This window comes from Bubalus bubalis, chromosome 7 (assembly GCF_019923935.1).
Source record: "Bubalus bubalis isolate 160015118507 breed Murrah chromosome 7, NDDB_SH_1, whole genome shotgun sequence".
In the NCBI taxonomy this organism is placed as follows: domain Eukaryota; kingdom Metazoa; phylum Chordata; class Mammalia; order Artiodactyla; family Bovidae; genus Bubalus; species Bubalus bubalis.
Window position 1 is genome coordinate 49,845,043 of NC_059163.1, and position 24,922 is coordinate 49,869,964.

The 24,922-nt window shown below is 35.8% G+C and overlaps 1 protein-coding gene across 6 annotated transcripts; it reads right to left on the reverse strand.

Moving 5' to 3' along the window:
• Nucleotides 1-428: 428 nt before the first annotated feature.
• OCIAD1 (OCIA domain containing 1) lies at nucleotides 429-23,424 on the reverse strand. 6 transcript variants are annotated; one of them, XM_045166290.1, is made up of 9 exons: nucleotides 23,283-23,424; nucleotides 21,673-21,730; nucleotides 21,165-21,245; nucleotides 16,533-16,586; nucleotides 9,606-9,653; nucleotides 8,674-8,809; nucleotides 7,630-7,805; nucleotides 3,533-3,685; nucleotides 429-947 (listed from the first exon to the last, which is right to left on the reverse strand). In XM_045166290.1, the coding sequence occupies exons 2-9, from the start codon at nucleotides 21,728-21,730 to the stop codon at nucleotides 910-912; spliced, it is 744 nt and encodes a 247-aa protein (XP_045022225.1). In that variant the 5' UTR covers nucleotides 23,283-23,424; the 3' UTR covers nucleotides 429-909. The 6 variants fall into 6 exon arrangements, 5 of the variants coding, with proteins under 5 accessions (XP_045022225.1, XP_044801821.2, XP_006057562.3 ...); XM_044945886.2 differs by having other exon boundaries at nucleotides 21,673-21,735; nucleotides 23,287-23,423; XM_006057500.4 differs by lacking the exon at nucleotides 23,283-23,424 and adding an exon at nucleotides 23,070-23,228 and having other exon boundaries at nucleotides 21,673-21,735.
• Between the last annotated feature and the right edge of the window lie 1,498 nt (nucleotides 23,425-24,922).

Here is a 24,922-nt window from a genome sequence, read left to right on the forward strand (position 1 = left end):
TAAACCAGTTAAGTATAATTTAGATGAGACCACAATTTCACTTTCCATTCACCTGAACCAGAAACAAATTAGGTCAATAATGAAGAAAATACAGTACACCAGATTTTTATTCCCCTGGAATTCGCAAATTTTTCAAACACCGCTTTTTCAGGGCATTGGGCTATTCATTGTATGTTGCTTTATTTGAGTCACATGCTTTGTATCATAATTATATATTCAGATAGATGACTTTATTTCCTATCCCTACAAAACTCTTTCTTATGATTGTACTTAAGAAGAGGGCAACCCACTCCAGTATTCTTGCCTGGAGAATCCCATGGACAGTAGCCTGGCACGCTACAGTCCATAGGATTGCAGAGTTGGACACGATTGAAGCAGTTTAGCACACAGGCAGACTAGAAACAATAAGACCATAAAATCAATGAAGATACATGTTCCTTTATATTTTATTTACCATAAACACTAAGAGAATACAGCAAACACTGGAGAAAGGTGTTTTAATAATTTTGATGTAAAGTTTAACACTTAAAATTATGCTTGCTCCCCCCCACCCCAATTCAACATGCAGGTATCATTTATTTCCAGATGCAGTGATTGTAGAGCATTACATTCTCTTGAAAGTTTTATAAGAGTATCCTTGGCCTGTAACTTAAAACAATTTCATAAACTATGTATAATCATGGTATAATAACATCATTCAAAGAGTTCCCCAAATGACTACATTCACACAATGTTAAAGTCTTGAGTTTTTAAAACATCATCTCAATAAGCCAAACCACAAAAACCCAGGTTCTAGTTTTAAATGTGTTTATGAAGACTGCTGCTGAGCTCAAAGCATGCAGATGTTCATGACCACCTAGATGAAGCTGGATACTGAAACTCCTTCAGTAGGTCCAATGATGCAATTTTTCACTCATCCCAAGTATCTCCATATTTGTTTACCTTGACTAGGAAAAAAGCACAAATAATTGATGATTCCAAATAGTAATAAGTGAAAGGAACTGTTTTATGTTTGCTATTATTATGACTTAAATTATGTTTCTCATTTGAATAAATGTACCTGAGAGTCAAATTATAATTATTAAAAGGGGCTGGTTAGACTTCTGTGAACTGGAGGTTGGACATAAATACGGCATCAAGACCTTTACATGTGTATTTGATGTCTAAAACAACCTGATAAAGTAAATATAATCCCCATTCTAAGGAAAACAGATTAGTAACTTGCCCAAGGTACAAGCCTAATAAAATAGGTAGAACTGAAACGTGAACACAGGTCTATTTAGGTCCAAAGCCTGGGTACCTTTACAGCTTTACCATCTAAAGTAAGCATGGTATACATTACACGATGTACAACAGTTACCAGTAAATGAAAAATAAAACAATACTGAACATTTGAATTTCGTTTTTCACAGAAACCTCAGATTTGATTAATGTGATCTCTCTCAGGAGATTAATACTAGTATGAGGAGGAAATGCTTTCCAATATTTTTGTATTTTATGTGAAATTATATTTTGAAACATGTTCTTCTATCTTCTCTACTCTTACTTTTTAGCCTCTCTTCTACACAGCCATCATCTGTGAATTATAACTTCACAAGACCCAAGTATTCATAACAATGTAAAGAAGCAATTATCAAAGTATAACAGGATTCCCTTCCCCAAGTTTTTCAGTGAAGTCTTTAAAGTCAAAATTATTTCATTATTATACTAAGACATTGTTCTGCTTTTCCCCCTTGCTCTTCTTCCCTTATGTGTAGAAGGCAGTTTCCACAGAGCTACATGATGTGTGGGGACATCACTGCTGACAGCTATCTGAAAATATGCTTAGATGTTTAAAATTTCTGCCGTAATTTCTAACTAGCTAAAGTAACAACGAATATAATCCACATAAACAAAAGCTGAGAATTTTTAAATGACACTTTATGACCTTTGTACTGTTAAATTTCTGTCTAGATTCTAGAACAGAAATCACAAACTGTTTCCTAACTTTTTTCTTTAAATTATATAAAGCGCAAAAAAAAAGCTTTCTTTTTACAAAGAAAAAGTTCACATCACTGTATCACGAAACACAACTTCAAAACTGTTCACAGCCAAAAGCACCGATGTCCAAATCCAGCAAATATCACTCATCTACTGTGTTATCTTACTAGAAGGCCCAACCAAAACACAACATTCCTGATGTTTCAAACGATGGCACTACGCTATGCAGGCACACAGTAGAGCGGATTACAAAAATGAGAAGAATACTACCGCCTGCCCTCATGGAGCTTACAGTCTAAATTCTCTAATTAATTAGAAGATCAGAGTACCAGTGAATCTTCACATATTACAGAGCAATAACTACTAAATACATAAGGCTTATGTTTTACAACAAACATTAACAAGTATTGCTGATTACAGATCTATTTTAAAGCTGTAAAGAACATCAATAATATGACAGAGGTGGATCACTGTTATAAAATAGAATTAAATGGAACAATTACTATGGATTAGAAATAAAACTAGCTCTAAAGGAATAATCATAATAAAAAATACTAAGGATTTTTTATGTATTTTTGCATTCTCTGTGGCATACTCTCAAGAAGGTACAAAGGACCTTTTTGTTCCTTCCATTTTTAAAGTTGTAAATAGAAAACCTTGAAACAATGATACATCCTCTAAAATTCCTCAAGAAAGATATTACAAAATTTTATACTGAAACAGCTAAAAGCCCTATTCAAAATGCCCTCTTGTTACTGACAAATCTTTGGTGTCAGAAAATTTACTCTCAGTTATGCACAGCTGCTCCAAAGTCTTAAATCATGATATTAAAAATCTGTATATAATAATTAATTACAGAGTGAAGTACTGTTAAGGGGCTTCCCTGGCAGCTCAGTGGTTAAGAATTCACCTGCTACTGTAAGAGATATATATGGGTTCAGTCCCCAGGTCAAGAAGATCCACTGGAGGAGAAAACAGCAACCTACACCAGTATTCTTCCTGGGAGCCTGGTGGGCTACAGTACATGGGGTTGTAAAGAGTCAGACACAACTGAGCAATTATGCACAAAGTACTGATAAAAGCCAAACTCCCTATTTGGAAATGCCCTAAAACCTAGTTTGTAAGCATGTAACTCTTTCAATTTCATAGACATACAAGACCATCATTTTATTACTCAATCAGGATTCTGTGATTCTGCCAAAAGGGGCATTATCAATCCAATCTGGTTTTATGCAATAGATACATCATTTAAAAAAATGTTATCAATTCCCAAGGCGGCTTCTCATACAATCAAATGTTTGTATAATTTCTACATTAAAAATTTAGTCTTACTGTTGTAAGCTATACTATTTGGACTTCATTATTTTCTAACATAAAATGGCTTTTGGAACATTTTAAAAAACGAAGAACTGATAACTATTAATAGTTACCATCTTAAAAAATGTTATTTTGGTTAATTGCTTGAGGCATTAAATCACACGTTAGTATAATTAAACTAGTGCTGCAGTTTCCAATCCTAAAAAGTAAAGTGATTCAGACTAGACTATCATACCTTCTTTTTTTGGCATTCTTTCCTGCATAGGCCTGACTGAGGGGTCAGTCTTATGTGTTAAAGTAACTTCATATGACTCTCTGTTCTTATTCCTTAATTCCTCATATGTAATATTTTTTCTTTTAGGACTTTCTTCAGTGTTGGGATCAGGTCCTAAAACAACAAACAGTTAATAAATGGTGATAAAAGGATTTTAATAAATCCAAAGCAACTAAAGTTTACAAACGCTTCTTACCTACCAAAAAATTAAAGTGAAGGATCAGATTATTACCAGTATTCCAAAGGTTCTGTATTTTCCCCAAGGTAACTATAAAACCAAAATCTACTTCCTCTTACACTTTCAAGCTTTTATTTCTCAAGTTAAAAATATATTTTTTTAAACTACCCATGGCCAGAAGAATGGATATAATATATACCAGCAAAATTCACTCATTAAAATGCTAGTGTTGCTCTAAACTGGGAGGTTATTCATACAGTTTATATAATTAAAGAGAAATATATTCTACTAGCAACAACTGAACAAAACTAGACATGGTGTAGATTTAGTAATAGTTCCATAGTTAAATGTTGCAGCCTATATATATACAAACAACTCCAGCAATTAAGAAAACATTTATGTTTTCTTGTATTTCAATAATACTTGAAAATAGCTATTGAAAGGTATAAAACATAGTCTTTAACCACAGGAAGCATCATTTTGATTCAGGTCAAATGGATGCAATATTGAGGCAGAAAAAAGTAGCAACTTTTACCTGGGGAACCAGCATTTATTCTCTCTCCCCCAAAGAAAGTCAAAGTATGAAAACATTTTATCAGAGTCAAATACTGATATAAAAATAAGGAAATGGCTAGGTGACAGGACTAAATATTGAATATTGTTATAAAATATATAGTTAGCAAGCAAAGCCAGATAACATTTTTTAAAAATTAATTAATGCTAACATAACACTCAGTGAACTATTTAACTTACAAAATCTAACAAACCACTCCCAAAATAATATTTTTCAGAGGTTTTTAATGAGACATAGAAATCAGGTATATCATTTTAATAATATAACCATATGAATTAAAATAATTGTTTTAAAACAGTTTTTATAAATGGTACTATTTTGAAAGTCAATAGTAAGGTCCCAGCAAATACTCATATTTTTCAAAGCAACATAACTATTCATTGAATATATTCAACTACAATCTTTTACCATGAAGTATACTTGCACTGATACAAAGCAGAGGATTTAAATTTCTAATTAGTTCTAATATTATATACCATGGATAAAAACCAAATTTTTCTTGCTTAAAGAAAAATATTAAAACTGTATACTGCATTTAAAACCACCTTGCATTTCATTAGCAATAAGTTATTCAATTCATTTCCTTTCAGCATAAATGATATTTTTAAAATTCTAAAGGAGACAGCTTGTACTAGATGAGTAGTTAGGAACCCTAGATTCTCATTCCCACTCTGACAACATTTAATGAATGTCCTTGGGCAAATCACTAAGCTTCTTTGAATCTTGGTTTTCTCAACTGTGAAATATGGAAGTTTGAACTAGATGATCTTCACTAAAGTTCCTTCCAGGTCTAATACATTTTCATATCAAAAAGAAAAACATTTCATTGTTCTGAAATTCTGCAACGAATAATGAAAACATGAATCAGACAGAAAATTAGGGACAATTTTTTTTCACTTGTAAAAGCCAAATGAAAATATCTTGCATTGTGTAGGGAGCAAGACTTACGGTTAAGAGCTGGAAGGAACAGGAAAATGTAAAAAACCACTGATTTAAATCTAACTGTAATAAACTACAGTTAAGTCTCATGACAACTATGAAAGAATGCTTTCTACTCTGAGAGATTAATAACTTTCAATTCCTGGTAAGAGAAAGCTGAGGACAAATAGGACTTAAACAAAAGGGGAGGATGTTCTGGTAAGGGAGGACTGCAGGAAAGCAGAAGAGGCCACTGTGGGCTCATGCGGGGAACTAAAGCGGCGATCGTGACTTGGGGGCAGGGGGTAAGATAGCACAGCATGGATGGGTGGATGGCTACAGTGGAGGACTTAAAATACATGAAAGTTTGGTCCTTGCTGTATTCTGTGGGCAGATACCAAAGGGCGTTTTGTCTGTTTTTACCGGCAAAGAAGTTATGTAACATGGAATGAAATTTTCTAATGCAAATGCAAGGAAAGATGCAAGACATAGCAAGGGAAGACTTGGTGCATGGCCAGAACAGAAGTAGAATAGATTTGAATTTGGGAGACTGGAAAAATGCGAGACACTGTGAGACAGCTGACTTTGGAGATAAAATAATGACTTTAACCATTTTCTCCTATGCTGCTGACCTCTTTTCCTTTCTCGCTAATCAGGTGTCTCATGTCCAGCCACTAAGGGGGAAAAAGGTGAGAATTAAAAGACTTTTGAACTTTCCTGATGATCCAGTACAGCACGTGTTGTACACATATTATACAGTGCAGTCAAAAAATAAGACTTAAGATCTCTTCAGTTATTCACCCCCACCCCCACCACTGACTCCTGCTCTGAGACAGTGCTGTCCAATGCAATTTTCTATAATGATTCGAATGTTCTCTACACAGTCCAACACAGTAGCCAGTAGCACATACGGCTACTGAGCAACTGAAATGCTACCAAAGCAACTGAGGAACTGAATTTTCAATTTGTCTTAATTTTAATGAATTTAAACAGCCACATATAGCAAATGGCTATTTTATATCCTGACCAACCTAGAACCCTTTCTGCACCATCTGGAACCTTACTTGATCTATAATCAACACCTCTCTTTCCACTCTATACCTTCCGTCCTTTTAACATATTCATACATAGAGAATAAAATCTGTTCTGTCTGAAAAGAAATGAAGGCCTGAATGTCCCTTTAACCTTGTTTGCTCCCCACAGGTACTGGCTTATTGTATTTATTTCAAAGCATGTGTTTTCAAATACTCTGTGAGGTCCACAATCCCTTCTCCAAACCCTTGGGAGTCAGAAATGCTTCAAAAATAAGAGTTTTAGATTTTAGAAAAAACATTACCGTATATATCCCTTATTACTTAATGTCCATTGAAATAGTGATGAATAAGCAAACACAACATTCCTAAAACAAAATCTAGAAAAAATATTAAGATAAATAAAGATTATCAATATAGTTCTATCCAGCTGAAATCGGTTTGAGTTCAGGTCAGAATTTTATCACTAATTTGTATTTAAAAATCTGTTCTTTTAAAAAAGTTTTGGATTTTAGGTAAGGAATTACAAATTTACACTCTGTTTCCAATTCATCTTTCATGGCAAATTACACTGAAGAAAGCAAGGAAGCAAGCTAGCTAACATTTGCTGACAGTCTATTATTAATACTTTACAGGCATTACCTCTCATTAGTTCATTTCATTCCCAAAGTTCTTTAAGAGAGGTATTATCATCTCAATTCAAGAGATAAGAGACTGAAGGCACCACAAATTACTTGTCTAAAGACACATAGCTAGCAAATGTCAATCATGATTCATATGCAGGCCTTAATCCAAAGTTGATGTTGTTTCACTCACATCACATGATCTTCAAAGCTAATAGTCACACAAACTTCACAAAGCACTTTCACATGGATTTTCTCACTTGACAACAGTTCTGTAAAGCAGGCAATTTTTCTCACATTACAAAGAAGCTAAGAGAGCCTTTAAGACCACAGTAATAAATGAAATCTTTTAAAGACTCTTTCAAGGACCATTTATCATTTCGTCTTTGCTATTTCACTAAACATGGTTAGCATTTTGAATTAATGGAGCATATTAATAATTTATTCTTATTTTTCTATATCTTCCAGCAGACTGAGAGAGTTTTTCAGGGCAAACAGCCAGCTCTTATTCATCTTTACTTTCATACCTAGTAGAGTACCTGATACCTACTGGACCTCAAAAAGTGTTGAATGAATGAAGAATGAATTCAAATGAACAGATGAGCAAACAAACATGCTGAGTTTAGGCTGATGGTGGAATACAGAAGTGATATCCAGCAAAAAAGGTCATCAAATAAAGTTTATACATACGTTGGACCATAAAAGCTGAAATTCATTTCAAGAGAAGTTTCTACCTTGGGCAATATGATCAGTAATACCAGTTGGAGTAGATTCATTCAAAGAAGCACTGAATGGAATTGGCTCATAATGAGGAAGCATCTCTTTTTCTAAGTTGTCTGCTGCTGGGGATGTTACAAAAGATGAATGACCACTCATATTTGAGTCATATTTTGACCTCTGAGAATAATGCCTATAAGATAAAATCATATTGTATAAAGAAACAGGGTTACTGTCTACGCCTTATTTAAAGAAGTGTGTTAAGATACAAAAACTTAAGTCATTTTCTAAAGGAATCATATAATGTTAGTATAGTTATTTAAAACACTAAAATAAAGTCTGTTTCTGCCACAAAAACATGTTATGATCCACTTATATAACTAAAAAATTGTCACTCTTAACATAGAGAAGAGAAAATATATACCCAATTTTCTATTATTAGGCTTCAGAGATCCTTTTAATGTGTTTAAAGTTCTTGGAAAGAAAAAGTACCTCAGATCAGAAAATATGTCCATTTCTCACATTAACTGGGAAGTTACTTCCACAGGGAGTAGTCCATATCAACACCATTTTGCTGAAGCAAATATAAATAAGAGTAGTTCTAACGGGGTTTCTGTTGCTTGCCATTTGTGACAGGACAATTTATCTACCAAATCTACTTAATTACCTTATTATTTATCTACCTCTCAAGACAGATTCACTTATCTATACTTATACAATTTTAAACAACAGAAGGATTAAAAAGTTGAAATCTGTCAAGTGATGAGACTGATAATATTTGGCAATTAAAAAAAATAAGAGTACAGTAACCAAACGAGTTTGCCAAATTAAAATCTCTCATTTTCAGACATGAACTCCCAATAGGATGCAACTCTCTATTTTAAACTAAACAAGTCTTGTTTTACTTTTAAAAATAAAATTAGCTTTAGCTTGCCGCAAAATGGCAAGTTTCCAATGGTCCTTCAGTAAGGCAATGTTTCATGCACTCAACTACATCAGTATCTAGTTACAGGGTTTTTTTAGCTAAAATGAAAGCCTTTATAAAGATCTGAATGGCCTACCCAGTTGGTGAAGATCGTCGTGCCTGTCCTGATCGTAAAGCTTCTCCCAGAGGGGAATTCTCAAGATTCTTGAACTTCTCCTGGCAAGTTTTCACATAAGAAAGCTTTCCAGCAAAGTATCCCATGATGCAAGCAACTTATTTGTAAAAATAAACAAAAAGTGTAATTCAATGTGCCTCTTTAGACAAAAATCTTTTCTAAAAGAACACTTCAAAAAAATGTAGTTCTAAATATGTCTCTGGTGTGGAAAAACAGATTTCCTGAAATACTGGTAAAAGTACAACATTGAGTTGCATTCAGAGTTCACAGAAAGATTCAGTGGATATAATTCACTTTCACAAAATCAAGTAAGTTAAAAATTATGTGAAACAAATCCCTTAAAATGATAAATTATGAAGTGCTACCTAAGCTTGGCTACTGTTCTATCTTTCCAATACAGAATACCCTGGAAAGATTCATAAAAAGCTTCAGACACTCTCGTTTAGGGCAGTTTACTATTTTTTTATTAACCATATCATAAAATGTAAAGAAACTAGACTTATAAATGCTGTTATGTTTATTTACTAATTGCAAATTATGGGTTTTTTAAAAAAAATTACACTTAATTTTAAATATTCTTTGATTAATCAGAATAGCTGAATTTTCTTTCCTCATAGACCAAGATAACTTATTTTCAAATATTATCTTTTTACAAAATAATTTAAAACTAATGGTTTTAGACATTATAAAAACAGGGGAAAATGCCTCTTTCAACTAACTCATGGTTTTTAATGCTAACAATAAAATGCCCAAGTAGTTCATTTAAAACTTAAACACAATGATTTATCAAAACAAATAACCAAATAACTGTTATTAGTAAGATAGATCATTTGTAAAAGCTTTTTATTTTACTTAGGCAAAAAACTAAGAGAATTAGTATTGTTCATACTTACATATAAGTTTAGGAATGGAACCATATTTGGGATGACTTGAAAGGATTCCTAAAGATAAAACAGTAAATATTTCTGAGCAACACTGTTACATTTACATAATTAAGATGTTTTTTATTTTTTATTGCAAGGAAAGAAGTTTATGCTAAGAGTAGAAGAATGGTACAGAAATTATGGTCAAAAATACAAAGAAAATAATTCTGCTAGTCACATACTTCTGCTGGTCTTTTATAATGTGAGACAAAAATAGCTGTAAGTTTAGCAGCACAGTATAAAGCAAGATATATCTATTTCTTAGTGGCTTTGAGCAACCCACAAAGACATAAGGAAAAATTAGTACAGACTACCGTTATATATTACCTGACAGCATTAGCTCTTTCCAGAATACCAAAGCAGCCTGAAGCTATTCAAAAGGGAATTCAACATCAAAAGAAATATGAAGAAATCAAAAGATTCTAATCTATTAAAATGGATGAATTCAGCAAGATCACTTGATACAAGGTCAATATACAAAAATACACAAAAACAAAAAACACACATCTCTATGAATCAGGAACAAACAAAAGAACCAATAATTTAAAAAGGATACTACTACAGCACCAAAAACCATCAAAGACCCAAAAACAAATCTAATAAAAAATTAAAAGATTCTGAAAACTACAAAATTCACTGAGGGAAAGGAAAGCTAAGTAAATGGAGAAACACACCATGTTCGTGAATTCAAAGATTAAATAACGATGGTAATTCTTCATAACATCTATAAATTCAATGCAATCCCAATTAAAAGCAAATAAAGTTTTTTTCCCAAACTAAAAAGCTTATTCTAATATTCATGTGGGAACACAAAGGGTCAAGAAAAACCAAGGCAATATTGAAGAATACCACAATGGAGAACTAGCTATCACCAGATAGCTATGATAAAGCTATACTAATTAAGATAATGTGTTATAAGAACTAGCTATCACCAGATAGATATGATAAAGCTATACTAATTAAGATAATGTGTTATAAGTACAAGAACACATAAACTGATCAAATTCAGAAAAATCCAGAAACAGACCCACACATACAGTCACTTGATTTGTAACAGAGGCAACAACACTGCATCGCAGTGAACAAAGACTAGTCTTCAAAACATACTGCTGGGCCAACCACGAATCTGTACAGGGGAAACAGGTACCTTGATCCTACCTCATCTAACGTTCAAAAGTAATTCGAGATGACCTGAAAATAAAAGTATGAAAGACAAAACAGGGAATTCCCTAGCATCCCAGTGGTTAAGGCTTTGGGCTTTCACTGGCAAGGGCCTGAGTTCAATCCCTGGTCAGTGAACTAAGAAGTGTGACAAAATAAATACATATACTAAAGCTTACAGAAAAAGCACAAGAGATTCTTCATGTCCTTATACCAGATAAATATCCTGAAGAGACTACACAAAGCCCTTCTTATAAGAGACTGATAAACACACACGAGATCAACTTCATTAACCATGCTGCTGCTGCTAAGTCGCTTCAGTCGTGTCCAACTCTGTGCGACCCCAGAGACAGCAGCCCACCAGGCTCTTCCGTCCCTGGGATTCTCCAGGCAAAAACACTGGAGTGGGTTGCCATTTCCTTCTCCAATGCATGAAAGTGAAAAGTGAAAGTGAAGTTGCTCAGTCGTGTCTGACTCTTCGCAACCCCCTGGACTGCAGCCTACCAGGCTCCTCCGTCCATGGGATTTTCCAGGCAAGAGTACTGGAGTGGGGTGCCACTGCCTTCTCCCATTAACCATGAGGGAGATGCAAATTAAAACTACAATGCAATCACTATAGTGTTCACTAACAACGGCTAAAATTCAAAAGACACAAAAGTAGCATGTGTTGGTGATAATGACACAAACAGAAATCAATGAACTGGTAGTAGGAGTGCAAATTGGTCTGAACAGTTTGGAAAGTTTACAAAGTTATCTACTAAAATTGTACCTGGACATAATCTATGACCAAGCAAAACGTCTACAAAGAGACATGGAGTTCATGGCAGAACCATCTGTAATGTCAAAACTGGAAACTACACAATCATCAATGTACAAAAGGATGGACAGACTGCTATGATATATTCACATAGCAAAAACTATATGCAATGAGTGTATATAACTTACAACTACATGCAACAATGTGAATGAATCTAGTGACATGCTGGTAAACAAGCTCCCCAAATAAAAGGCTCTGATTTGTAATGTTAGTTGATTTCTGTGGTGTAATACTTGCACTATGACCAATTTCAAGCTACCAATGCTTTAAAAACTGGTTTGCCGAGTTTCTAAAATTTGTAACAATTAGCCCTCTGGAGCTGGTACAAGCCAGTTTGGGCATACTACTGGATGAATCTCACAACGTTGAAAGAAGGTACATAAAAGATTGTATCATGTATATGTAATTTTGCCATTTAATTTTATACAAAATGAACTGAGATGATGAGAAAAGGGAGGACTATATCAATATCTACATTTACACAAAACATTGTTTCTTTATTCTGTCAGCAAATACCTATAGACCACTTATAATATACAGGCACTACATTCTAGGAAATAGGAATGTAACAGTAGAGAGACACTCTCTTTAACCTCACAGAGCTTTAGTACAGAGCAAATGAAAACAAACAGAATATAGTGTAATGGTTGCTATTCATCCACTCAAATACGGACACAGATTGGAGATAACTGCAGGCTCAGTTCCAGACCACTGTAATAAAGCAAATCATACAAATTTACTGGTTTCTCACTGCATATTAAAATTCATGTTTACACTGTGTTGTAGTCTATTAAATGTGCAATAGTATTATGTCTAAAAAACAATGTACATACCTTAATAAAAAAAAATACTTTGTGCTTAAAAATGCGAACCATCTGAGCCTTCAGCAAGCTATAATCTTTGTAACAGCAACATCAAAGGGCAATGATTACAGATCACCATGACAATGATCACATGATAATGAAAAAGTTTTGAATTACTGGAAGAATTACCAAAATACGACACAGAGACACAGAAGTGAACAGCTACTTTCAGAAAATGATATTGATAAGACTTGCTCTATGCAGCTTGTCACAAATTTTCAATTTGTAAAAAAACAAAAGTATCTGTAAAGCACAATAAAATGAATTATTCTTGTATTTTAGTGTCTACTGCATGCACTATGCCCCGTCAACTGCCAAAAAAAAGTCCATATTTTAACGGGAAGTAGCAAGAATGGAGACAAATACAATTACTGAGACTAATGCAATATTCTTACCAACCAATGGTACATGAATTACAATGGGAGTGCAGATGAAAGTAGACAGCTTACAGAAATACTTAAGAGCTAGACTACAGAATGGACATTTGTTGGACAAAGCAGGTAAGGAATAGAAGTGAAAAATGTCTGTATCCTGGCTAGAGAGTGATGCCATTCAAACTCCGAGGGAATGGAGGAATTAATTTATGGAGAAGTGAATTCAGCTTGGGACTGAACTTGAGTTCAATGTGAGGAGCCTGTAGAAGGGCCATTCATGTGGAGATGTGCAGAACGTGGTTTTGGAGCCGATTACCTAGGCTCGAGATAATTATGAGGATTTAGAGCAATAAATGGCCACTAAACTTCCCATCATTGCTGGATAGTACATGAACTAAAAATTCAAAGGCAAAGTAAAACTCTTAAGAACACAATGAAGGAAAAAACCCACACTAAGAATGTAAGCACTAAGAGGTTGTGGGTTTTTGTCCTCAATGCTACATACCCAGAACAGTATATAGTGCATATCAGACATTCAAAAAACATGAAGAAATAGAGAAGTTGCCTGCAATAGGAGAAAAACCAGAAGAATGTGTTATAATTGAAGCCAAGAGAAGAGAACATTTTAAGAAGGACTGGTTAAAGTTGTGTAATGGTCATGAAGAAAACCTGTCTATCAAATTCAAGCTACAAAAAGGTTGCACTGGTACGTTTTAGTACATATCAGATTATATGTATAATCTATGACAATATACTGCAATAGGTCAAAAGAAAAAGTGAAGTGCTCATTCATGAAGTCTGGCTTCAAATTCAAGACAACTAGGAACAGCTGTAAAAGGATAAAAAAGATTTTTTCTTTTTTATGTTCTGAAGTTAGAAATGATCTGAGTATATTTAAATGTTTTGATTAAAAAGAATGACTAGAGCAGGAGCAGCTAAGACTACGTAGAGTATGACAAACTGGATTAAAAATCATACATGTGGATAAAATCATACACAAAATGTTAGGCATTTTGATTAAATGCAAAATGCTTTGCTGGATTCAAATTCCTTTTCTAAAGTCTCTCTTAATATTTTTTTTTGAGATTGGCTTTTTCATTAGAATACCTCACCCTCCAAAAACAAGACCCCGATACAATTTCAACAATAATAAAAGCCCTCAATTCTGGGAGATAATTATATGGGTGACATATCACTCAATATTCTTTTCTGTATTTTTTTACTCAAAGTATCAAAATCCCAACAACAAAACACTGACAAAGGTATAAAAGTGACGTGACATGCTCAATAGAAAATGTTATTCTACAAATTAGGTAAGTCATTTTCAACAATTCATCCTTTTTAAAAAGTAGATTACTAAATCCCGCTGAAAAGCTCCAAGCCCAATCACTATGAAAAACTATAAAGATGTTGAAGATGGTTGTTGCTCATGGTATGACTTCTGCAAACAAAATCAGAGGTATAAATCACCATTAATTTCAAGTCAAATAATCACCAAACGGTAACCAGAAGTCCAAGATGATTTTGGCTGCAAAATTAATCTGTCATTTCAGTACTAGGTCCTAAGGTTTTCAGTGGTAATTATATAAGAACCACCCTATGAAGATGTGTGTTCAACTACAAAAAGGGAATTTCTGTCTGTGGTTTGGTTATATGTATGATTAGCTACAAGGCATTCCCAAACAGGCAAAAACCTAGCAATGGTGTCATTTTATTGTTGAAAACGTAAGGTCTAAGTGAGTAGGTGCAATCTGATCCTCCCAACCTTTACCACTTGTGTCTTACCTACAAGCTGTCCAAAGTCTCCTACTCTACATAAGCCCCAAAGTTCCAAAATTTTGCTTTCTTATAATCTTTTCAAATTACCATTTCTCTTGGTTCTACCTTAGCTATACATTTTCATTCTTCCCTGCACGATTTTGCCACTCTAGCCACGTCAGTCTCCTGACTATCCCCCCAACTGTCATAGTTATCAATCTGATAACCAGGTCCCTCCTTCCTGAGATCCTCTTACATCTCCTTTAATCTAAATCCTACCCATCTTCAAAACCTTCATTACAGTAGCCCTACAAAGATCTTTCTTCTTTGAAAACCTATAGCTCTTGGAGTCTCTACCACAAAACTTAGAAGCTTATTTAATATTTATAGTCTCTATTTGTTTCAACTTTGTATTCACTAAGTTGTATTCACGACTTTGCATTCACTTTGTTTTCCTTACATGAACCACCAGCTGTTTTTAATTTTTCTTTTCTGTAATCCACCCCACCCCATGTCTAGCTCTAATCATTAAATGACTGACAGAACTCACATAAATAAAATGGGTAGTATAATAATAGACACTATAATTTCTCCATTGCTCAGTTTTTCCTTAAAATTAATGAGACTAAAATGTCTGTTTCACACTATAGAAACAACCCTAGTCTATAAAACAACTCTGAAAAACAAGTAAGATTATATGTATCTTGATTCATTTGCTTTTTAAAAATTCCTGTCTAGTGAGGTTCTTTGGAAATTCTTGAAATAAAAACAAAATTTTACCTCAAAAACTACTTCCATTTCCCCCCAAAACTACTTTTCTCAACTAGTTATATCAATACTAAGTATTTCATACTGCTAATATGAAAAAGCCATATGTTCCTATCATAGTAACATTTTAGAAGGAGCTTGTTGACTATCATTTTCTGGAACATCTTCTAATTCCAAGAAGACAGTTCACAAAATAAATGTAATGAATATTTCTACTGTTTACACAACTAAATTTAAAGATGTAGAGACTGATAGATTTAATACCTAACCTAAACGCAACTATTCTTTCCAAGTAGCATATTTTACTACGTAATTCAAAATTTTCATTTATTTTGCTAAATGCTGAAGCTGAAACACCAATACTTTGGCCACCTCATGCGAAGAGTTGACTCATTGGAAAAGACTCTGATGCTGGGGTGGATTGGGGGTAGGAGAAGGGGACGACAGAGGATGAGATGGCTGGATGGAATCACTGACTCGATGGACGTGAGTTTGAGTGAACTCCGGGAGTTGGTGATGGACAGGGAGGCCTGGCGTGCTGCGATTCACGGAGTTGCAAAGAGTCAGACACGACTGAGCAACTGAACTGAACTGAACAGAATATCTATGTATTTTCTTTTTGCTCTGGTTATTAAGAGATTGCCAACTTCACCATTTAAACCAACAGAATTTGGACAAGGAAGAACCTCCACTCCCTCATTATAAAACAAAGCTGGTTTAGGAAGCTAGGTAGAGAATTCAGTCTTTTAACCAATACACAAGATTCAGCTGGAGCCTTAACTCAGACTCTTGATTCAGCAGGCCTGGGATGGGGCCCATGAATATGCATTTCTAACCAGCTACTAGGTGATGAGTTATGTGGATGGTCTACCTAAGCCAGGTTTATTTCTCTACCTTCCTGTAAACCACCACTGGCTTTTAATTACTTTCTTGTTCTTAGAGTGTTAATACACTACAGTGCAGGATGACATCAAATTCTCAAATTTGACATTTGAATCTGGATTCATGGAGATAGATCTCTTCTGATGTAGAAAATTTTAATGATAATTTTTAATATGATACATTACCATATGTCCCTTATCTAAAGATGAGAAAAACAGAACATAAAAACATGATATCCAATGTGCTAAACAAATACAAAGTTTAAAATATTTACCTTTACTAATCAATCCTTGAGTAATCAACATACTTGTTGCAGCCAAAGGTACAGCTATAGGGGGAAAAAGAATTTGTCAACATCAATAAAAGGAAAGGATTTTGTCTGAGTTCATTAGGATAAATAGATGTATATCAGTAAAACCAGCTAGAAGTACATTGCAATTAAGATCTTCAAAAGAGATTTCTCCACTTTTAAAAGCTGTGCTATATATACTCAGGGAAACATAAAAAGCATTTTAAATTTAAGAAAATACAACAGATTATTAAACAACATAATTTCAGAACCACCCAGATTTAGGCTCTAAAAAAGCCATTCACTGATATCATCAATTAAAACAACACAGTAATAGTGATCAAAAGTTACCTTTGAAGTTGAACGGGGAAAAAAATTACTGATGAGGTAGGCAAGACATATATTACAAACTGCAAAATTCCACGTACCATATTAAGTGCTTTCAGCACATTACCTCATTTAATTTTTACCACATCTTTATAAGCTAGATATTACTATTACCCTTTTAAAGATAAGGAAACTGAAGCTTAGAGACATTAAGTAATTTGTTCAAGATCATACAGCCATGTCAATGGCAGATTCCAGATTCCAATGAATTCTGATACCAGATATCAAGTTTTTAAGTTCTGTATTACAGAGTGAACCAATACACAAGACACATTATTTGCCCAAAATCATATGGTGATTGGTACAATTAGAAAGCATGTATTTTAAACACCAATGCTTTCTCTTAAACCAGGGAATTCTATAAAACTAAATGAAAATATGACTGACATACATATGCATATTAATGCTGAGTGAAAAATCCAAAACTCTCATAATCTCAAAGAGGCTCATAATTTATGAAGCCAGTCTTCTATACCCAACTGCCCAAAAGAATTTCGATGTTAAGTCTGTATCTCTTCTCCAGTTGGCAGTGTGCAGGAAAGATTTAACACGGCAGCCCGGAAACTGCTTTCCTTACAAAGGCCTGCTTTCAAGATTGGTCCTTCCCTTATATCTAGGAGGTTGACAGGTAAACCGATATAAAACTTTACCTGGATGATAAGTGGCTCACTATGCCCAAACTACTTGCACAAATATTGTTCATACCAAACACCTCCTTTCCTTCGGGGAGTCTGGAATTTTTGTTACCTGCTAGGCAGAGGGAGCCTATGTGACCAGATCCTAATAAAAACTGTGGGTGCTAAGTCTCTGATGTGTTACTACAACATGCAACTGGAGAAATTTAGTACATTCAGTGTGTGACTACTTGGAGAGGACTCTCAGAAGCTTTGTCTCTGAATTTCACCCACTCCTTTTCCTTTGCTGATTTTCCTTTGTATCCCTTCTGCTGTAAACTATTTTACATTGAAATAGCTATATATGGCTGCCGCACTGGAGACTGAAGTTCCTGACTAGGGGCTGGGTAATTGTCTGTAAAGAGTCACGTGGTAAATACTTTAGGTATTGTGTGCCACACAGTCTTTGCCCCAACTATGAATTTTAAAGCAAAAGCACTGAGACAATATATAAACAAATGAACACATCTATGTTCTAATAAAACTTCATGAATGCAAAAATAGGAATTCCAGGTAAATTTCACGTGTAATGAAAAATTCTTTTGCTTTTTTCAACTATTCAAAAATGTGAAAGTCACCCTTAGCTCACAGCCATACAAAAACAGATTTGGCCCTTGGGTTACAGCCTGCTCAACTATGGTCTAGAATATATATGGGCAATTTAAGAACCAGTCATTAAGCATTTGAATTATTAAAATATTCATGATTAAAATCCGTAATGCTGGAATAGGGCATTAGCTTTGCCATCAGACACAATCTGCAGAAACTCTTAAGGCTTAAATCCTTGCTCTATTACTTACTAATGGATTTCACCTCTGCTGGAAAAATGATCTAACGGTTGGTTAGAATGCCTTCATATATTATTTAAGGTTTTTCAAAGGATACTCCTTTAAAATTACAGCATCAGTACAATTTGCAATCACTTTTCTTCTTCAGCTTGGTTCAAGAATTGCAACTTGAAGCACTGAAGAATCATTAAGGATAAAAGGCAATGAGTTAGTTGGCCATCTCTGCAAAGGACAATTTCCCCATTTTGCTTTCTTCTTAGGCCAAGATGGTATAATGTAAAGAGCAACAGTCTGGTCAATGAGATTCTAGTACTAGTTCTGCCATTCACCACTGTATCTTTCCATAAATCTCCTAACTTCTTTTCATACTATAAAGGGTAACCGAGTAGAACTAAGGTCTCTTCCCAACTCATGCATTGTTACAGAAAATGAGAATGGAAAATTAAGAGACTTCAGAGATTATTTAGTCTTCATTCTAGTCAGAGTAAAGAAGTCATTTGCTCAAAGCAACCCAGATGGTTTGTGGTAGAATTTAGATCAAATTCAAGTCTTCTAACTCCCAGGTCAATGGTCTTTTCCCACGGCACTACTTGACTCCCACTCCAGAGTCTACTAAATGTTTCTTTAGGCAAATCAGTAAAACTGCTGACCAAATGCTATTTTATATTATGACCATGATCTCAATCATATTCAACACAAGAACCCCTAAAATTCCTTTAACTCTTTTCTTACACTAGCAAAATACTTCTCTAAACTCATAATCATTTTCAATTGAAACTTTTCATTTATCACAACAGCACTGACAGCCATTCAATAAAACAGCTTAACACAAATAAGTTAAACTGAATTAATCTCCTTAACAATCCCATGAGATAGGTTATTATTATCCCCACTTAACAGAGAAGGAAACTGAGGCATATAGAGATCAGGAACTTCTCCAAAATCTCACAGCTGATATATGTTGGAGCTGTAACTTGAATCCAGACAGTCAGGTCTCAGAGTCTATGCTCTCTCTTACATAATCATATACTGTTTTATTCAAAAACCAATTCAGATGTATGAAACATCATTCACAAAACCTATAAAAGATGCATGAAACAAATATGAATTCATACACTATCTCAATTGCAGAGATTGAGAACTGCTGTAACATATAATACACATTAAACTAACCCTAGCATGTAGATTGTTACATTACCTGTATGTTTGTGCAGATGTAACCAATTGTACACCTTCTTATCCTTCTAACCCATTCTGCACACTGCTAACTAATGTTCCTTTAAAAAAATAACGTATCATCCCCTTGGCCCAAGAACTCACAGACATGTGCTAAGTTGCTTCAATCATGTCTGACTCTTTGCAATCCTATGGACTGTAGCCCACCAGGCTCCTCTGTCCATGGGATTCTGCAGGCAAGAATACTGGAGTGGGGTCTCTATGTCCTCCTCCAGGGGATCTTCCCAGATATTGAACTTGCATCTCTTATGTCTTCTGCATTGGCAGGCAGGTTCTTTATCACTAGCACCTCCAAAACATATGATAGGTAATAAATCAAACCTTTAACTTCTTGGTATTATATTTATTTTCCACCCCCAACAAAAGACCTCTGCTCCAATCCCTTCAGACTCAAGGCTCCAGAAGAGATCAAGTGATTAGAGAACCTGCCTTTGTTCATTTAAATGCTCCCCCACCATTCTTCATTTACCTGAACTTCTATTGGTTGTTAAGTCTCATTTGTTTAATAAGGCCTTTTATAGCTAAATCAATTCCAACTAATTTATCTTTCTAATCCTATTGCTGTTAGGCACTTAATCTTTCTCAAGGTGTCTCATGAGTTAGTTTTGTCTCAAGTACATCATAAAACTACTTCAAGACAAAGACTGTCTCATAAAACATATTCCAAGCACAGTACCTTACATACTATATGCACAAATACTAGGCTGACTGATGAAAATGTACATCCTTTTTAATTACTTGTCACCCCCTCCTTTTTCAAAATCCCACCTTGGTTTTTTGTTTTTTTTTGTTTTGTTTTGTTTTTTTTGCTAGAATTACCTTATCTGAAAGGACTGCAGTGACCTCTTGAAGAAACAACGTGGCTCTATTGAAAGGAAAATTATGTTCTGTGTTGCTTTCACCATTCTCTGTACTTAAAAAATAAAATCTTCATGTATAAGATCTCTAGTCAGAAATTAAGAGCTGTAGTGTAATTGTACTTCACATCAATAAAACAGAAACTAACCAATTTTTATCCTATAGCGGTTAAAAGTTTAAGGGGTAGAATCATGAACTATTTTCAGAGACATGGCTTCAAGTCCAAACACCACTGCTTACCAGCTGCAGAACAACAGATGGTATCTTTAACAGCTCTAAACCTCAATTTCTTCATCTGTAAAGTGAGGGTAATAGTTATTAACCTTATTAGGTTATTTTTATATAACCCATGTACACTCAGTAAATGCTATAACTATTGTCAACAAAAATACAATCTTGAAAAAAATTATTACTTTAAAATGCATACAATTCTGATCATTTCATGATATATGCAAAGGCCAAATGACTATGGAGTACACTTGAAACTAACATCATACATCAACTATAATTCAATTTTAAATGCTTAATAAAATGTATACAACTTTATTTCTTTAACCAACCTCTTTTAGCAATAACCATACCAAAGTCAAAAAGCTGCCCATTCTTTCTATGTGAAATCATCATAATTTCAGATATTAAAGATCAAATTTTGTTGATTAGAAAATTTAACTTACATCTGAACCAGAAGCTTTCATCATTGCACTCTGCAAAGACTCTTCTTTCTTCCTCCGTTGGAATGTAATCAGCCCCTATGTCTTTTTACCAAGGAAAATTAGTAAAATGTTAAAACATCCATGAAGAAAAACTAAGTCTGAAAAATTACCTTAGTCTAAACATTAACAAAACATAATTTTTAAAAAAATAAAGTAATGGAATAAGTGGATTGTAAACTTTTAACAAACTTTGACTTCAAATATAAAATTAGTGCCAATATTCTACCAGTTATGTAGTCAAGATTGGCTACAAAATGGGCTGGGGCTAGTGCAAAATTAAAATTTGGGACCCTTTGTTCAAATTACTAAGAATTTAAGGGTGCCAAGAGTAGACCATTAATGGGTCCATGTGCAACCACAAAGGTCACACAGCCATGAAGCCAGCCCAGTGGCTACTGCTATTCAAGGAAATGAAAATTTCTCTACATAAAAAATGCTTTTAATTACAAATAATTTAACTGATAGTTACGGGGAATTGGTCTTGGAACTTCTGCATTCGGCTCTCGAAAATCAGCCCTCCCATTCATCTTTCCTGCATCAAAAACATTCATGAAAAGCATTAGAAATGACTGCAATTGGCCAAAATAAATCAAGATATAACGTAGTAAAATTACTAGTCTACACTGCAACCAGTCAACAAATATTTACAGAACACAACTACATCTAGAGTACTTGAAAAGTTGCCTAAAAAAGTCACAAACCTATTACCTATTTTAGAACGATTCATTAGGTCCTGTAATTGAAGAAGAATAGATGCTTTGCAATTATTTATCAGCTGGTTATATGAAGATACAAAAGGTTATCGGTTTTTTAAAGACTTATTTTTCCTTCTGAGGCTGCTTTATTTCACATCATGTGTTAAGATCCTCTCCGAAACATATGCCCAACGATTAAGATAATTCACCAAAATAGAGAAGGAAATCCCAAGTCATTTCTGGGCTTACATTTTTAAAAAATGAAATAATCACCAGGAAACATACAATCTCTTCTACAAAACAGTACTTCCAAAAAAAAAAAAAAACTGAAATAACAAGGACGTCATTTTGTTCTCCCTGTGGTGGGAAGCTAACAGAACATTCGATTGTATCCTCTTTTCTCCCACCCTAAAATGGAGACCTAGAAAAATAAACGAGATACACAAAACGCATAGCATTTCAAGAACATACACTTTATTATTATTTTTAACCTATGTCTCTGGGTTTACGAGATCAACAGATTTAGACAGCTACGTATTTTGCACAATGTTCACATATCGTCTTTATTTTCATCTTAAAGACAATTTAAATGAAAACGGGAAATTTCACACGCGATGAGGATAGCAATTGGGACCCTTCCATAATTCACTTATTCAGTAAGTTGTCACTGAGGGCCTTCTATTAATTCATGCCAACCTCTTGACTAGGGAAAAAGAATAAATAAGAGTAAATCAATGCATGGATGGATAGAGGTTCCTTAATAAACTACGTATCTCATCGAACAACAGTAAAAGAAAAAACTGAAATCCTCTTCTCATAACAGCATCCTACCTAGAAAGAGACTGTCAGGCTTGACAAAACCATTTTAATCTCTTGCTCCCAAAGAATAAAACCACCGCCGATTCCTGCACCCCATCCCCCACGCACTGCGTCTCCCACCTCCAACACCTACACACATCCGTCACCACCAATTTCTCCCATGCACACCCCCAGACACGCTCCCTCACCAGCCCTGGTCACCGGCACCCTGGAGCCCGAGGCCCAAAGAGCGATCGGCCCACCCTCGCAGGCGGGAAAAATGGCGGCAGGCGCAGGGGAGCAGCCGGCCGCACAGAGATGGTGAGTGGGTAGGTGGGGGGCGGAACGGGGCTTTCTGCGTCATTTCACCCACCTCCCGACGACGGCGGCGGGCGGTGGCGCGGCGAGCCCGGTCGATCAGGGACAGAAGGCCCGGAGGGGAGTCAAGTGTGGTGGAGGGGGGAGGGGAAGGTGGGAGGCGCGCGGGACTGCAGCGGGGTTGGGGGTGGGGAGCGGTCAACGACACGACCGCCAAGAAGTCACCCAGATAGACTCAAAATGACCGCGACCCGGAAGCAGTGGTGACCTACGGAAGGAAATGACGTCAAGTCCTCCCTGCGGAGTCTGAAAGCGAGCAGCCTCAGAATGGACGCGAACTCCTGCGCCTGTCTGCGTTGTCCGCCTTGGCTTGTTCCTGCAGCGTTCCCCTCCACCGCCGGCAGCGGCACTCACGGGCTGCACTGCGGCTGCGCGTTCCACCACTGCAGACCCGGAGCCCCGCCCACCTCCTCCCTGCGCCGCGCGGGAGGAGGCCAAGGTTTAGGCTGCTGTGACGCACCGCTGTAATCCTCCAGTGACTGGCCAGCAGGAACGTTCTGGAAGCCCTTTTTATCCTCTGTTTAGAGTTGGCTATTTAGCTTTCTCTGCTTTTAGGCTTTACATAGCGCACTTCTTCCTTTGGGCCTCCAGGCTTAGCAGTAGCAAATAATTATTAAACGTGCACTTGGTTGATACTTTTGAGCCTTCTGACTAGTTCTAGAAACCTCAGGCAAGGTACATTCCAGCTCTCTCTGAACCTCAGGTTTTTCTCTACTGAAAAATGGAAATACGACCTACCTCATAGGGTTGTTGGGTTTAAAACGACACACTTAAACGAGGCATAAGCCGTCCAAGTTCTCTAGTAATGGAAGTTTGAGGGCGGGACTCATGACTTTTCAACCACCATTCATTTCTTTACTATACAAATATTTGTAGAGAGCCAGCTACTGAACGTTATCGGTGATTAGGTGAGGAAGCAACAGAACTGGACATGGAACAACAGACTGGTTTCAAGTAGGAAAAGGAGGACATCAAGGCTGTATATTGTCACCCTACTTATTTAACTTATATGTAGAGTACATCATGAGAAATGCTGGGCTGGATGATGCACAAGCTGGAATCAAGATTGCCAGGAGAAATATCAATAACCTCAGATATGCAGATGACACCACCCTTATGGCAGAAAATGAAGAGGAACTAAAAAGCCTCTTGATGGAAGTGAAAGAGGAGAGTGAAAAAGTTGGCTTAAAGCTCAACATTCAGAAAATGAAGATCATGGCATCCTGTCCCATCACTTCATGGGAAATAGATAGGGAAACAGTGGAAACAGTGTCAGACTTTATCTTTTTGGGCTCCAAAATCACTGCAGATGGTGACTGCAGCCATGAAATTAAAAGACACTTACTCCTTGGAAGGAAAGTTATGACCAACATAGATAGCATATTCAAAAGCAGAGACATTACTTTGCCAACAAAGGTCCGTCTAGTCAAGGCTATGGTTTTTCCTGTGGTCATGTATGGATGTGAGAGTTGGACTGTGAAGAAAGCTAAGTGCCGAAGAATTGATGCTTTTGAACTGTAGTGTTGGGGAAGACTCTTGAGAGTCCCTTGGACTGCAAGGAGATCCAACCAGTCCATTCTAAAGAGGATCAGTCCTGGGTGTTCATTGGAAGGACTGATGTTGAGGCTGAAACTCCAATACTTTGACCACCTGATGCGAAGAGTTGACTCATTGGAAAAGACTGATGCTGAGAGGAATTGGAGGCAGGAGGAGAAGGGGACGACAGAGGATGAGATGGCTGGATGGCATCACCGACTCGATGGACATGAGTTTGAGTGAACTCTGGGAGTTGGTGATGGAGAAGGAGGCCTGGCATGCTGCGTGCGATTCATGAGGTCGCAAAGAGTT

What these genes read in the sequence shown, in the direction of transcription:
- OCIAD1 (XM_045166290.1), bottom strand. Translation starts at nt 21,730, where the DNA reads ATGAATGGGAGGGCTGATTTTCGAGAGCCGAATGCAGAAGTTCCAAGA. An exon ending in CGACGATCTTCACCAACTGG is followed by an intron (nt 7,806 to 8,673) that starts GTAGGCCATTCA and finishes TTTATCTTATAG; the next exon opens with GCATTATTCTCAGAGGTCAA. An exon ending in AAGAATGCCAAAAAAAGAAG is followed by an intron (nt 948 to 3,532) that starts GTATGATAGTCT and finishes CTTTTTTCCTAG; the next exon opens with TCAAGGTAAACAAATATGGA.